Source organism: Ahaetulla prasina, chromosome 2, assembly GCF_028640845.1.
Source record: "Ahaetulla prasina isolate Xishuangbanna chromosome 2, ASM2864084v1, whole genome shotgun sequence".
Lineage (NCBI taxonomy): Eukaryota > Metazoa > Chordata > Lepidosauria > Squamata > Colubridae > Ahaetulla > Ahaetulla prasina.
In genome coordinates, this window is record NC_080540.1 from 273,188,922 (window position 1) to 273,206,036 (window position 17,115).

General features: G+C 37.6%; 1 protein-coding gene across 5 annotated transcripts in view; it reads right to left on the reverse strand.

Moving 5' to 3' along the window:
* The window catches only part of MAST4 (microtubule associated serine/threonine kinase family member 4), a 231,976-nt gene that overhangs the window by 13,104 nt on the left and 201,757 nt on the right, over positions 1-17,115 (reverse strand). For all 5 annotated transcript variants that reach the window (XM_058169501.1, XM_058169502.1, XM_058169506.1 and 2 more), the window contains 7 exons: positions 14,939-15,040; positions 12,328-12,450; positions 9,731-9,846; positions 8,566-8,690; positions 8,236-8,468; positions 1,946-2,146; positions 817-1,046 (listed from right to left, as the gene is read on the reverse strand). In XM_058169501.1, the coding sequence (XP_058025484.1) occupies positions 817-1,046; positions 1,946-2,146; positions 8,236-8,468; positions 8,566-8,690; positions 9,731-9,846; positions 12,328-12,450; positions 14,939-15,040 (1,130 nt within the window). The remainder of the gene's footprint in view (positions 1-816; positions 1,047-1,945; positions 2,147-8,235; positions 8,469-8,565; positions 8,691-9,730; positions 9,847-12,327; positions 12,451-14,938; positions 15,041-17,115) is intronic.

Sequence of the window (17,115 nt, forward strand, 5' to 3'; positions counted from 1 at the left end):
AGTATTGGATTCAAATAAGGGGAATGATTCAACTTTTTTTATTAATTAACTACTGCCATAGCAAGAAATTGAAAGACATTGTTCTTCTAGAACAAATGCTAATTTTAATGCCATTTACATTTTTGGCTGAATTGGTAAGTCGAGTTACAAGAAAACTAAACTTTTTTCCTGAAGATTTTTCTTTTGAATTTCATATTGATGCAGACAAACTGAAAAGGGGACATTGGCTGAAAGATTAGAGAAACCAAACTTGGAACTGGTCCACAGAAATTATGGTACCTCAATAACAAATGCGATCAGATTGAAGTTTAGTAAAGAATAAACACTGCCAAGGTCTATAGAATACATTAAGATATGTTCTTCTGAAACTATTTTTAATTTCAATAAGCCTAAACAAGGTAAGAATCTCATACATTTTCCTCCTTTAAGTTCAAATATTCTATTTTAAATGGTTAGGACTACTTTGTCTTACAGGCACTTTAGTTATATTTCCAATTTAGACTAAATCAGTGGCTCTCAAAGTCTCGTCTGGAGAATTTTGGGGTTTCACAACAGCTTTCCATGGGATTTATGAATATTTTAAATATTTTGAAGTTTCTCTGTTTTAATTTCTAATATAGTAACTATTGACAGATATTTGGAGTCCTCAATCATTTTTAAGACTGTAAAGAGGACCTGAAATGATTGAGCACAGCTGGATTACCTATTATACTAAGTTATAATATTTTCCATTTATTAAACCACACTAAATTATGTGTCTCATTTAAGCATAACCTACAAATAAATTAATCAGGTACAAGAGATTGTAAATTTTACCCAAATAATGTGATGAACTGTGTAGATGTCGCTATCACCCACATATACTCGTATTGCTCGGATAGTGAACCCATACTTTTTGCCTGAAGTATGAATTATGACAGGTTGGTGGGGACTTGCAGGAGCAGTTGATGAGTCACGGCTTGGAGAAGAATCTCTGGAAGATGAAGGATCTGAAGATATGGAATGGGGGGACATTGGACTTCCCAAAGGCGACACCCCAAATATATCTGGAAAAAATGGTCCTCTGTTTAGTATCTTCCGTTTCATATATATGTTAATACACTATGTCAGTGATGACGTGCACACACCAGAGTACGGAAACCCAACGACCAGCTGGCCACCACACATGCGCGCCTCGGAAACCCAATGACCAGCTGGCTGAGCTAGGGTGACGGCACATGTATAGGTTCGCCATCATGTCACTATGTTATCAAATGCACAGCTTTGCTGTTTAAGAAGTATCTGCCACTATTCAAAACATTCCAAAATATTTCTCTTTTTTTCTGGTGGAAAAAATTAACCTACAGGTTTATGTATTTTATACAATGTTTATAGTTATGATCTTTTGGGTTAAAAACTGAAGGCAGAATATGTTCCTACTCTTACAAACTATATAATAGACCCATGTTTTGCAGAATATTATTTTATGGTTAAAACAAAGAAGGGAAAACATGGGATGGATAGTTTCATTCTAACTCCTCACCAGCCAAGTCTTATAGGACTAATGTAGTCCATAGAAATACAGTTCTGTATTTCTTTCTGTGCAACAATGTAATGTGATGAGCATGTTTTCTTTTTTCTTTCTTCTTGTGTTGCATATGTTCACTAGATAGCTTTCAGAAAATATCTGGGCTATCTGTACTTTCATTTCTTCCATTTTTCTGATTCAAGTGTGTATCTGCATTGGGAAAGGCAGCAGATGCGGTGATTTGAAGATAAAACGCAGGTGGCTTCGAATGGACCAATTCTTAGTATTGCAAGCCACCTTCTATCTGCATCTCTCTTCTGGATCAGATTCAGTGTACACACCATGCAAAACCTTTAAAAAGCGTGATTCGTTCTAACACAAGATGTATTGCTTAAAGAGAAAAAAAGGATCAATTTCATCATTATAAACAGTATCTACCTCCTGGAATCATAAGGGACAGAGCACTGGCCGAGAGAGACTTTGTAACCTTTCCAGATATTTTCTTTTTTTCTGTAGTTTCTAATCGCTGACGAGCCATGTGAGATGCTTGTTCAGTAGATGGCTTTGAAAAATTATCTGTGCTGTCCACACTTTCATTTCTTCCATTTATTTGATCCAAGTGCTCTGAAAAGCTACCGGCTGCACAAAATAAAAGAATCAACACATTAAATCAAGATTTGGGAGGAAGTCAAGCAATAACATGAGGATTTATTTTTCTGGTACAATCTCATGCAATAAAATTCTAGAACAAGCACCTGCACAGTTATTAATCATCATTTTGGGATGAGGACCAAGCATTAATATTACTTTCTTTATCCTTCCTTGCACTAAACATCCCATGTTTTCCTTATTTTAATAATTGATGTAATTTTCACAACCCTGCTTAAAGTTGCAGGGATTAGCTTGCTGTCAGCTACAATTTTTAAAATACAACATAAAACATATCAAAAGTGCTTTTTCTAAAAGACAGATGGACTTTTTTTCTTTGAAAATATTTATCTTCTTCAGTTCTGAAGTGAAACATTTTCAGAGAAAAAAAAAACACAAGGAAGTTCAGTTGCCTTTTGGAAAAAGCACCGTTGGGACATCCATGACCTGAATGATTGAGAATCTCCGTAAGCATTTATAGCATAAAACCAAAAGACCTCATATGAAAGTTAGAGCTCATATGAAAGAGGAAAGATTATCAGATCTAAGATGATTATTTCTGTATGCTCATAAAATACATTTTAGGCAAAGAGTATTGCTTGTTATTAAACAATATAGAAAACTGAGGTGAGAAAGTAGCAGTAGTAGAAACATTGGAGAAAAGTGATCGTATAATGCTGGAGCTTCTGACTTTAAATTAAACTAAGCTGAATATGGTCAAACATGCGCCTTTGACTTTAAAAAAGGGAATATGAATTTTTCAGGAATAGGTCTTATCAGATTACTCATATATAATTTTTATTAGATAACTTTATTAACAGATATAGGAATGCTACTGTATATCATTTCAGCAAAACATTTATGCTAGTACCTTCCATGATATTTTACTCAGCAAGCTAGACAAATATGGATTAGCTAATGTAAGAAGTAGATATATAGCTGTACTTATTAAATTATATATACATATCTAATCAAAAGATTGTGGAGTCCTTCATGTCTCCAAGCTCTGGCTGTTTGCTGTAGACGTTTTATTACCAGTCTAAGTAAGATCTTCAGTGCTAGATCAGGGCTTCGGGTTACAGGGTAATTACACATCTGCAAACAATCAAGCTCAGAGAGCACCAAGGACCCCACAGTTCAACCATGGGTTAAATTTTTTTTCTATTAGTATCAAAGGATTGTATCTTGGTCTATTGATGCTTGCAAGAGTGTTATAAATCCTTATATCTCTGAGGATGAGACCATGACCATGCCACTATGAATCACATTAGATTTTTTTTATTCTTCATTAAAAGTAGATGTTAAGAATACAATGAACAGCAGAATATAGAAAATGTTAGTTCTTTGTTGTTTTAATAGCAATAGCACTTAAGACTTATATACTGCTTCATAGTGCTTTTTACAGCCCTCCAAGGCAAACCATTCAATATCACAGTAGTTCAAGTCTATGCCCCAACCACTGGTGCTGAAGAAGATGAAATTGACCAGTTCTATGAAGCCCTACAGCACCTGATAGAATTAACACCAAAAAATGATGTCCTTATCATCATGGGAGATTAGAATGCTAAAGTAGGAAGCCAAAAGATAACCGGAATAACAGGCAAGTATGGCCTTGGAGTACAAAATAAAGCAAGCAGGGCACAGGCTGATAGAATTCTGTCAAGACAACACGATGGTCATAGCAAACACTCTTTTCCAACAACCTAAGAGACGACTCTACACATGGACATCACCAGATGGTCAACACAGAAATCAGATTGACTATGTGCTCTGCAGCCAAAGATGGAGAAGCTCTATACAGTCAGTAAAAACAAGACCAGGAGCTGACTGTGGCTCAGATCATGAGCTTCTTCTTGCAAAATTTAGGCTTAAACTAAAGAAAGTAGGGAAAAGCACCAGGCCACTCAGGTATGAACTAAATCATATCCCTGGTGAATATACAGTAGAGGTGACAAATAGATTTAAAGAATTAGATCTGATAGACAGAGTGCCTGATGAACTATGGACGGAGGTTCGCAACATTGTACAAGAGGTAGCAACTAAAACCATTCCAAAGAAAAAGAAATGCAAGAAAGCAAAATGGCTGTCTGAGGAAGCTCTGCAAATAGCTGAGGAAAGAATGGAAGCAAAAAGCAAGGGAGAAAGAAAGATACACCCAGTTGAATGCAGAATTCCAGAGAACAGCTAGAAGAGATAAGAATGCATTCTTAAATGAACAGTGCAAAGAAATAGAAGAAAACAATAGAATAGGGAGGACCAGAGATCTATTCAAGAAAATTGGAGATATGAAGGGAACGTTTCATGCAAAGATGGGCATGATAAAGGACCAAAATGGCAGGGACCTAACAGAGGCAGAAGAGATTAAGAAGAGGTGGCAAAATTACACAGAAGTACTATACAAGAATGAGCTTAACATCCCTGATAACCACGATGGGGTGGTCACTAACCTTGAGCCAGACATCCTAGAATGTGAAGTCAAATGGGCCTTAGGAAATCTGAGCAACAACAAAGCCAGTGGAGGAGACAGTATTCCAGCTGAGCTATTCAAAATCTTAAAAGACGACGCAATAAAGTGCTACACTCAATTTGCCAGCAAATTTGGAAAACTCAACAATGGCCACAGGATTGGAAAAGGTCAGTTTACATTCCAATTCCAAAGAAAGGCAATGCCAAAGAATGTTCAAACTATCGCACCATTGCACTCATTTCACATGCTAGTAAGGTTATGCTTAAAATCCTACAAGCTAGGCTCCAGCAGTATGTGGATCGAGAACTACCAGAAGTACAGGCAGGATTTCGTAGAGGCAGAGGAATTAGAGATCAAATTGCCAACATACGCTGGATCATGGAGAAAGCTAGGGAGTTCCAGAAAAACATCTACTTCTGCTTCATTGACTATGCTAAAGCCTTTGATTGTGTGGATCACAACAAATTGTGGCAAGTTCTTAAAGAGATGGGAGTACCAGACCATATTATTTGTCTCTTGAGAAACCTGTATGCGGGTCAAGAAGCCAGTGAGAACTGAACACGGAACCACTGATTGGTTCAAAATTGGGAAAGGAGTCCGGCAAGGCTGTATACTATCTAACTTATATGCAGAACACATCATGAGAAAGGCAGGGCTAGATGAATCAAAAATTGGAATTAAGATTGCCGGGAGAAATATCAACAACCTCAGATATGCAGATGATACCACTCTAATGGCAGAAAGTGAAGAGGAACTAAAGAGTCTCTTGATGCGGGTGAAGGAGGAGAGTGCAAAAGTTGGCTTGAAACTCAACATTAAGAAAACTAAAATCATGGCATCCGTCCCTTTCAATTCCTGGCAGAATTGAAGAATGGAGGTAGTGACATATTTTATTTTCTTGAGCTCCAAGATCATCGCAGATGGGGACTGCAGCCAAGAAATTAAAAGACGCTTGCTCCTGGGGAGGAAAGCTATGGCAAATCTAGACAGTCAGTAAAAACAAGACCAGGAGCTGACTGTGGCTCAGATCATGAGCTTCTTCTTGCAAAATTTAGGCTTAAACTAAAGAAAGTAGGGAAAAGCACCAGGCCACTCAGGTATGAACTAAATCATATCCCTGATGAATATACAGTAGAGGTGACAAATAGATTTAAAGCATTAGATCTGATAGACAGAGTGCCTGAAGAACTATGGACGGAGGTTCGCAACATTGTACAAGAGGTAGCAACTAAAACCATTCCAAAGAAAAAGAAATGCAAGAAAGCAAAATGGCTGTCTGAGGAAGCTCTGCAAATAGCTGAGGAAAGAATGGAAGCAAAAAGCAAGGGAGAAAGAGAAAGATACACCCAGTTGAATGCAGAATTCCAGAGAATAGCTAGAAGAGATAAGAATGCATTCTTAAATGAACAGTGCAAAGAAATAGAAGAAAACAATAGAATAGGGAGGACCAGAGATCTATTCAAAAAAATTGGAGATATGAAGGGAACATTTCATGCAAAGATGGGCATGATAAAGGACCAAAATGGCAGGGACCTAACAGAGGCAGAAGAGATTAAGAAGAGGTGGCAAAATTACACAGAAGAACTATACAAGAATGAGCTTAACATCCCTGATAACCACGATGGGGTGGTCACTAACCTTGAGCCAGACATCCTAGAATGTGAAGTCAAATGGACCTTAGGAAATCTGAGCAACAACAAAGCTAGTGGAGGAGACAGTATTCCAGCTGAGCTATTCAAAATCTTAAAAGACGACACAGTAAAAGTGCTACACTCAATTTGCCAGCAAATTTGGAAAACTCAACAATGGCCACAGGGGATTGGAAAAGGTCAGTTTACATTCCAATTCCAAAGAAAGGCAATGCCGAAGAATGTTCAAACTATCGCACCATTGCACTCATTTCACATGCTAGTAAGGTTATGCTTAAAATCCTACAAGCTAGGCTCCAGCAGTATGTGGATCAAGAACTACCAGAAGTACAAGCAGGATTTCGTAGAGGCAGAGGAACTAGAGATCAAATTGCCAACATACGCTGGATCATGGAGAAAGCTAGGGAGTTCCAGAAAAACATCTACTTCTGCTTCATTGACTATGCTAAAGCCTTTGATTGTATGGATCAAATTGTGGCAAGTTCTTAAAGAGATGGGAGTACCAGACCATATTATTTGTCTCTTGAGAAACCTGTATGCGGGTCAAGAAGCCAGTGAGAACTGAACACGGAACCACTGATTGGTTCAAAATTGGGAAAGGAGTCCGGCAAGGCTGTATACTATCACCCTGCCTATTTAACTTATATGCAGAACACATCATGAGAAAGGCAGGGCTAGATGAATCAAAAATTGGAATTAAGATTGCCGGAAGAAATATCAACAACCTCAGATATGCAGATGATACCACTCTAATGGCAGAAAGCGAAGAGGAACTAAAGAGTCTCTTGATGCGGGTGAAGGAGGAGAGTGCAAAAGTTGGCTTGAAACTCAACATTAAGAAAACTAAAATCATGGCATCCGTCCCTTTCAATTCCTGGCAGATAGATGGTGAAGAAATGGAGGTAGTGACAGATTTTATTTTCCTGAGCTCCAAGATCACCGCAGATGGGGACTGCAGCCAAGAAATTAAAAGACGCTTGCTCCTGGGGAGGAAAGCTATGGCAAATCTAGACAGTGTACTAAAAAGCAGAGACATCACCCTGCCAACAAAAGTGCGTATAGTTAAAGCTATGGTTTTCCCAGTTGCAATGTATGGCTGTGAAGGTTGGACCATAAGAAAGGCTGAGCGCCAAAGAATTGAGGCCTTTGAACCTGGGGCTGGAGAAGACTCCTGCAAGGAGAACAAACAAGTCAGTTCTAGAGAAGATCAACCCTGACTGCTCTTTAGAAGGCCAGATCCTGAAGATGAAACTGAAATACTTTGGCCACCTAATGAGAAAGAAGGACTCATTGGAGAAGAGCCTAATGCTGGGAAAGATTGAGGGCAAAAGAAGAAGGGGACGACAGAGAATGAGGTGGCTCAATGGAGTCACTGAAGCAGTAGGCATGAGTTTAAATGGACTCCAGAGGATGGTAGAGGACAGGAAGCCCTGGAGGAATGTTGTCCATGGGGTCGCGATGGGTCGGACACGACTTCGCAACTAACAACAACAACAACTAAGCGGTTTACAGAGTCAGCATATTGTCTGGGTCCTCATTTTACCCACCTTGAAAGGATGGAAGGCTGAATCAACTTTGAGCTGGTGATATTTGAACTGCTGAACTACATCTAGCAGTCAGCTGAAGTAGCCTGCAGTGCTGCAATCTAACCACTGTGCCACCTCAGCTCATAGATTTTCCTACTGTTACAAATATGCTTTTAAAAAGTTGATATAAGCACTGACAGAACTATCTTCTTATATCTAAACCAAGGGCTATTTTTTTTGCAACAAAAGGGGCAAGAAATAAAATAAATTTGTGTTCATTCCCCATATGTTGTGATATAAAGAAAATGATCTAATGTTCTCATCGGAGTGACCCATTTCACTCCACTGAGGAGTTCAAAAATTCAAGGTAACTTGTTATTATAGCCTGCTCAAAAGGTAGACCTAAGAAAAGCCATTTCTATATATTATGCATCATACCTGAGAGCGTGGAATTACTAATTGTGCTTGCTGGAGTTGTTACCTCTACTTCATCTTGAACAGTTTCTTCGTTTACAAACACAGTCTTTTCTTGAAGTTTATGAGATCCAACAGAACACAGTAATTCCTCTGAATCTCCTTCAGCTGATATAGCTAATTTTGGAAGTAACCCTGAACTGTGGCGTTGCTTAACACTTTCAGTATCTGAAGAAACTGATGTAGATATCTGTTGCCTATATTTAAAATGATATCACATAATGTCAACACACACTAAATATACATAAGTTCACAAATGTTGCTCAATAATTAAATGTTATTAATATTACTTACATATCAGAATATTCTGAGCTCCAGCATGAAGATTCTGAAGATGTTAGTGTCACATTTGCTGTTCCTTCTATTGTGTTCTCCTTTTCTTCAGTTTGAATAGTCACTCGATCTATACTAGTAAAAACCTGTGTGCAGGGATTGGGAATACGGACAAAATAATGAAAAGTTAACGATTACTTGTATCAAACAGAACTTCAGAAAAGTATGCAATATGCTTCAAATGAAAGTGTGTACAATCTATTTTTACTTTCATACAAGGAAGAAATATATCATGGGGTTTGTCTGGGTCATTCTAAGTAGCTCACAGTACAATCAAAGTGAAATCCAGATTATTTTAGTTGTTTCTGGTTTTGGCAAAGAAAAAACCCAAAATAGGTGAGTAGTGCAAAGCTCCTGCTCCTTCATCCTTCCTCTCCTTTTTGCATGCCTGTGTACCAACTTGCCTGCTGATTTTCTCATGACTTTCCCTTTCCCTTTCCTCCCCCAATTGCAACCACCTTGAATACAAGCAGCGCATACAATATATATAAAAAGTCTACATACCCCTATTAAAATGCCAGGTTTTTGAGGTATTAAAAAATCAGATCAAGATAAATCACTTTAGAATTTTTGCACCTTTAACATATAAGCTAACAATTCAATTGAAAAACAAATGGAAATCTTTTGGAGGAAAAGTAAAAAACATACAATAATGTTTGGATTAAAGAAACACACATTTATATTTTTTAAATAGAATAATCGAATGTTGTTGGCAAAAAGAATTTGGAAACAGGGCAGTCCCTCTGAATGAATTTACTCACAATAATCCAAGAGAGTACTATAGTAGGATATCAAGTTTATTGCAATTCCATATCAATTGCAAACTTACTGTAAACTTTACTTTACTTTACTTTTACTGTTCCTCCTCAACAGGTTCATTCAGTATAAGAAAAATGCACTTCATAGTAATCATATTGGCATCCTACTGATTCCTTGAGCTGCTGGAAACAGAATTTTATTGTCCTGTGAGGATATGCACAGGTAGCTATTAAGGATGACAAATGGTATGTGTGCCATGAGTTGCTCACCCATATTAACATACTGAACCCTTAAATTTATATGCAACATTATTTTGTAATCATTTATAATTACATTTTTGTATTATGCACAACATTTAAATACTAACTTTTGAAAATCGATGTGAACATGAAGAAAACTGCCTTATCTCCAAATTAAAGTCTTCATCGTTTGTATCTTCTTCTTCTTCTTCTGTCTCCATATGATGGTACTTCTCAGAACGAGCTATAAAACAACATGGATGGATGGATGAGAGAGAGAGAGAGATGAGAGACGGACAGACAGAGACATATATTAATATAGATAGATAGATAGATAGATAGATAGATAGATAGATAGATAGATGGATGGATGGATAGCTATAGATATATGTAGGTCTTGGCATATTCGGGTGTTTTCCCGTGTAAGGTTGAGAGTATCTTGGCGATGTTCAACGAGGTCTCATCATCTTCAGGCTGGTACTTTTGGCTTCATGCTTCTGTGAGCAAAGCGTGGTCAGAGCTGCCGTCTCTCTATAAATACTGGTGGGAAGGTGGGGAATGCTGCTGTGAGAGGGTTGGTTGGCTATGTGGTTGCATCTTGATTAGTAGATGGAGTGGGTATTTGCAGATTGGTCGGCTGCCTCGCAGCATCCTGTGTGGGTGTGGTCCTAGTCTTTTGTTCCTGAGCTTTGTGTTGTGGCCTCTGGAGTTCTGTGATGTGATGTCTTGAGCAGATGGCTATGATGCAGCATCCCGGGCCCTGGCCTGGCTCCGAGTCTGAGGTCCTGTCATGTGTTCCTGGCATGTGTCAGCTTGCTTTGCGTGGGGATCGAAGGGGGGCGCAGCAGCCAGTGGTGCCAGCATGGTCTGGCTTCTGGATGGTGATTGTGTTTCGTCTGTGGGATGGGTTTGGGTTTGAATCTGGTGAGAATGATCGGTGGTGGCGTTGTGTGTTATCCTGGGTCTGGTGTCAATTTTCGTTGGGACTCATTTGCTGACTAAGGCCAGTTTCCAGATGTCTGGTAGGTGGGAGGTGTCATCCTGTTTGTTCATGTTGTGGGGGTGTTTCTCTATTTCGATGACTTCCATAATTATTCTCTTGTTATAGTGTTCAGTTTTGGAGATTAATTCGGTTCCTTCAAAATCAATTTCATGTCCTGTGGTTTTAAGATGCTGGAAAATGGAGGAGGTTTTTTCTTCTTTTCTGACTGCGTTCTTGTGTTCTGCGATGCATGCATTTATTCTCCTATTAGTTTGTCCAATGTATGTGGCTGGGCAGACTTTGCATGGTATTTCATAGACTCCTTGGTTTTCTAGATGGATCTTGTCTTTGGGGTTTCTTAAGATGTTGGCTATTTTTTTGGTCTGTGCAGAAGGCTGTCTATCTCTGAGTCCGAGGTCCTTAGTCAACAAATGAGTCCCAGCCACAAAAATTGACACCAGACCCAGGATAACACACAACACCACCACCGATCATCCTCACCAGATTCAAACCCAAACCCATCCCACAGACGAAACACAACCACCATCCAGAAGCCAGACCATGCTGGCACCATTGGTTGCTGCGCCCCCCTCCGATCCCCACGCAAAGCAAGCTAACACATGTCAGGAACACATGACAGGACCTTGGAGCCAGGCCAGGGCCCAGGATGCTGCATCACAGCCATCTGCTCAAGACATCACATTACAGAACTCCAGAGGCCACACCACCAAAGCTCAGGAACAAAAGACCAAACCCACACAGGATGCTGTGAGGCAGCCGACCAATCTGCAAACACCCACTCCATCTACCAATCAAGATGCCACCACACAGCCAACCAACCCGCTCACAGCAACACTCCCCACCTCCCCACCAGTATTTATAGAGAGACGGCAGCTCCGACCATGCTTTGCCCACAGAAGCTCGAAGCCAAAAGCACCAGCCTGAAGATGATGAGTGAGACCTCATCGAAACGTTGCCCAGATACTCTCAACCTTACACGGGAAAAGACCAGGGCTTATTTTTACAGGGTATCTTATTTTTTGTACAGGAGGTCTACCACTTCTGCTTGTTCATGGCAAGGCAGGAGGCTCCATGGCATACCACTGCTGCCGCCACAAGGCAGTGGAAGGCGGTGGAGCTGCCCCATGTGCCCTGCACTGGCTTACCTAAGGGCCCCCCGCAGCCAGTCTACCCACGCCCCAATACCTGCTTCGCCTTGCAGCTGCGGTACCCACACACTGCTTGACCTCCTGCTCCGTTGCGGCCACAAGCAGAATAAGTGAGCCGGGATCCACATGGGTTGCTGTTGCACATGGCTACTGGTGCTGCCTCTGTGAGGTAGGTGTTGGGGGGTGGATGGCTTGGCTGCGGAGGCCCTCAGGTAAGCCAGTGCGGGATGCATGGGGCAGCTCCACCACCACCTTGCCTCGCCACTGCACAAGCAACTACATGGAATGGCTGGCCAACTGTGCAGGCTCTTAAGTAGGGCTTATTTTGGGTGTAGGGCTTACATTAGGCGCACACATAAAATCATCCTAGGGCTTATTTTCGAAATACACACACACACACACACACACACACACACACACAAAATAATAAAAATTACCATGACTCAGAAATTAATTAAATGAGTTTTACTCAAAAATCTTTAGATGTCAACAAAAATGCATTTCAAAATCAACTACTTTAGCCATAAAACTTAATATATGGATATTTGGTATATCTCTATCGAAGTAGACATACTGTCAAAGTAGCTTGTGTCATCTTCAGATTCCAGCTGAGGAATGAATTCTGCTTTCTGTCTCAGCAAACTATTCCAATCTAAGTTTTGAAAGAACTGGTGCTGTTTCACTTCATAAGTACCACCTGGGGGAGCAAGAGAAAACTGTTGCAGATTATATATACAAATAAATTGTTTATATGTTTGAAAAGTGAATTACCTTCCAAATGTACACATAATGATTAGAAGGGCTGGAGGTTTATCATGCCACTAATTTTCATAATTAATAAGAAATATTTACATTTGGAAAAAGGACACTAAAGAAAGTACAATATGCCCATTAACTATCAGTGCATTTTTAAGTTATTAAGCAGTATTCAATAATTTTATATTAGATCCAAAACTCAAGACATAATATTAAAGGAAGAAAGCTTATTTATAAATCAGCTGGAAGCAATTACTTATTAAAACACTGGACTCCTTGTAGATTTTTTAAAACTATTTTTCAAGGGTCTACTTGCATTTTTTGCGTAAATTTTGTTTTCCCATAATACTCAAATTTGATAGGTAAACAATTCTTGTCGGCATGTAAAACATTTGGCAGTGTACTATTGGATTGTATATAACATTCATTTTATTTATTTGTGATGTTCAGGTATACAGTAATTTCTCAGAGTAGACTAAATATTTATAGAAAATAAATATTTTTTCATTGATATATGATCATTTGCAAACAATTCTACAATCATGGTTAATGAAACAGAGTTTGAAGCATAAGAAATTCCACCTTCTACTGAAAACAAATGACACCTCCTTCCTCTTCCATTACTTCCAGCTTCAACAAACTACAATTTTAGTGTCATGCTTTACACTGATTACCTATGAGAAAGTCCTTTAAGTTTCTGAGTTCATTCCAATCAAACCAAGTTACACTTTTTTCCCAGTAGGAATCATATTTGCGTAAAAATTCCAACTCTGATTTTAGGCTCTTTTACTCAAAATTATCCAACTTTTACTATAAGAACAAGTTAATTTGTGATACAGTAACTTTTTAAAATTAAGACCTATTAATTTACATTAATTTAATTTAAATTTAAAGAATTTCTACAATTTCTCTCTCCCCTCCAATAAAAAGAAGACAAAGAAGCAAATCTTTCTTTTATACTTCTTTAACATAGTCTGTGTTGCATTGTATTTTATTAATTTTATAACAAGGCAACAAAAAGGAACACAGTATAGGCAAAGAAAGATGCTTAGTAAATATAGGCTAGGTTTTAAGGACAACTTTATATCTTTAGCAGAATTCCCTGTGGGTCATACTTTGACAAAAGCTAGCATGGTCTGAGATGAGCAAAATAAACATTTAATTATAGGATAAATATATTTCTATTTTTAACCCAGTTGGATGGTTAAAAATCATCTGAGTACATATATCATAAATAAAACATAATTGTAGTGAAAAAAGAACTTCAAAAATAACTCAATATGTACTTACCTAAACAAATAAATAGAATTACCACAAGTGAGGAAAAAAGCAGTGAGAGCTGAAGTGACTTCTGATTTCTGTCATTGATTTTGCTTGTGGGAAATGGCAGGGAGCATTGGGAAATCATATGATCATGGAGATGGTGCAACAGCCACAACCTTTTGCAAATAAAGCTGGTCTAAACATAGTGGGAATTTCAATTCCACAGGTATAATGGGTTCTGGATTTTTTTTTACATATATTTAAAGTTAGTGGATTGTAGGTACTTTGATTCAAAATTGCTGCAATATAATGCACTGTTTGGGCTAATTTGAAAGGACAAATAGACACACAGACAAACATAATGAGACTTTTAATAGTCTACAACCTGAGTCCCCAACTGTAGTGAAAATTTTAAGTATTAGGAGGGGGAGGGAAAAATAATTGGTGTACTGCTTCAAAACATGTGTGACCGATTTTATGATTGAAGAGATCCCATCAAAATTTTGGGGTTCTAATCATCATGGCAAACATGATAGTTTTTTAAAAGTGTAGTTGTGAAGTACTATTATCTAGATAAACCATTCCAGGTTCTCTGCAAGTGTCTCAGGCATTAATAAATTCTCAATCCTCTACAACAAGGCTGTCAAACTTGCAGCCCATGGGCCAGATGCATCATACGCTGGCCACGCCCGGTTTAGCGAATGTGAAAAAGTCACGATACGTCATGTGAGGACGCCGTGACAACGCAAGTTTGACACCCCTGCTCTGCAGTCTTTACCATGATGGCAAATTGTTTAGCTAGCGAGGACCAGCATTTATTGAACTATTGTGGGGGAAAATAGGAGGAAGAAGGGGTCTTAGATAAGTTTGTGGCCTTCAGCTGTCTGTAAAAATAATAAAGCCAAGATACAAATAAATAAATAAACAAACAAATACATAAATAGTAAGAATAGATTAGAAAATGATAAGAATTTAGAAGGTGTGGTTTGATTGAATGCCAGCTTAGTTATTGTTTAAATTAGCAAAACAAAGAGAACCAGGAAATATGTTTTTAAACTACAGTCAGAGACAGGTATTTATCAAGTAGAAACAAAAAGACCAACCACACAGCAGAGGAAGAGATAACACTTCCAGCATGCAGTAAAACAAAAGCAAAGTTTTCTAACCTGTTCCTAATCTCTCCAAGGGGTTTTGTCTCAGAAGCAAAGCAATCAGATCTTGGGCATCTGGAGGGGGTGCTTCATCCTTTTCAGGCCAGTTGATCTCATCTAGGAGAAAAAAAAATACCATTTGTTTTTTTTAATGTTGTAGGCATGCTATATGGACAAATCAAGGCAGTTTAATTTTCAGTTCATGGTTGTTATTTCTTTATAGATTTTAAGCCCCCAAAATGTTCGAAACATTTTTGTATTGTCTAATGTTACTAGTTAATTGTACTACTATTGTAGTATATAATATACTATGCATACACCCAAGAATTCGAGCACATAAATAAATAAAAAGCTTATTTTGAAGTTTGCTGGTTTTCAGTTTTTAAAATGCCATTTAAATTTGATTTGAAAAATATGAATATGTGTTGATACCCTAAGGGATCAAGCTAAAACATTTGTTACATGTACTAATTAAACATTTCATATAGCTTTGCACCATACCAGAAACAGTATTTATTACTTGTATTATGAACAGCTAGTATATTGTATAAAAAGCTCATTAACAGTAGGCACACCATATATTTTCTTCACTTTTATTAAAAATATGCCAGATTATTTTTTTTAAAAGCCTTTTTAAAAACACAATTGCAATTTTTTTCTTTACCATTACTACCTCCTTTTATTAATAGACCTTAACAGCATATTTTGTAAAATATATTGGGAAATGAGTAAACATAGATTGTTTGACATAAACAACAAGTATCTATTTCTATGCATCTGGAAAACATGAAAGAACACCAACTAGAATTGTGATAGATGTGGTTCAATTAGCATTTAGTTTTGCCACAAGCTGCAAAACAATACTTTGGTTCAGCCTGCAGGTTACAATCTAAAAGGTTATAGAATTTTAAATGAAAGAAGAACAGCTGCTACAGAAATAACATTATACTGTAACAGCCACCAGTGAAATCATTAACAATCTGTGAACTGCATTTGAATTCTTCATTTCCTCATTATTTATTATTTGGGAAACAATTGTTTTAGCTTTTTATTACACCTCTTCTAATTTATTGCATTATGCTATTAGGCATTTTCCATTTTATGCAAATTAAGTCATTGTGAACTTTTTAAAGTATGGCTAATATTTAAGGTTTGACTAAACTATGGTACTTTGAATCATTAATCTAAATAGTTTCTTCCTGCTTAAACCGACTGTCGTTGATTTTATTGCTTTTCCCTCTCCTTTTAAAATATATATAGTCACTCATTTCTATAATGTAATTGCTCTGTATATGACTAATGATATCTTAACTTTTAATTTCTTTATGATCTTATTCTTCTCTGGCAGCTCTGTAACAAATTATTCTTCCTTTTCCATTCCTTTCCCTGGTTCTTTAATCACAATTGCTCTATACTGGGAACATGGAGACAGAAATTGTTCTAAATGTGTATTTAATGCAAAGTCACAACTTTACTAGTATTAGTTAATGTAATTGTGATTGCTGTTATTGTAATTACTGAAAAGCAAGCACATTTACTCAAATGACTTTAAAGCTGGAATGTGTGTCAAGAGAAAAGGTTCTTCCAACAGTGAAAACTTTAGCACTTTACAGAATGGGAAAGCATGGAAATGATTCAAACTATATTTACAGTTATATTATATAAAATTACATTTATTTATAATATTCACATTCTGGACATAAACTGTTTCAACTCCTACCCTCAAAACGATGCTATAGAGCACTGCACACCAGAACAACTAGACACAAGAACAGTTTTTCCCCGAACACCTTCACTCTGCTAAACAAATAATTCCCTCTACACTGTCAAACTATTTACTATATCTGCACTATTATTAATCTTCTCATCGTTCCCATCACCCATCTCCTTCCACTTATGACTGTATGACTGTAACTTTGTTGCTTGTATTCTTACGATTTATATTGATATTGTTTCCTGATTGCTTATTTTTACCCTATGACTATCATTAAATGTTGTACCTTAGAATTCTTGATGAATGTATCTTTTCTTTTATGTACATTGAGAGCATATGCACCAAGACAAATTCTGTCAAATCACACTTGGCCAGGAAAATCACACTTGGCTCTATTCTATTCTATTCTATTCTATTCTATTCTATTCTATTCTATTCTATTCTATTCTATTCTATTCTAAAAAAAATAAGCACGCTG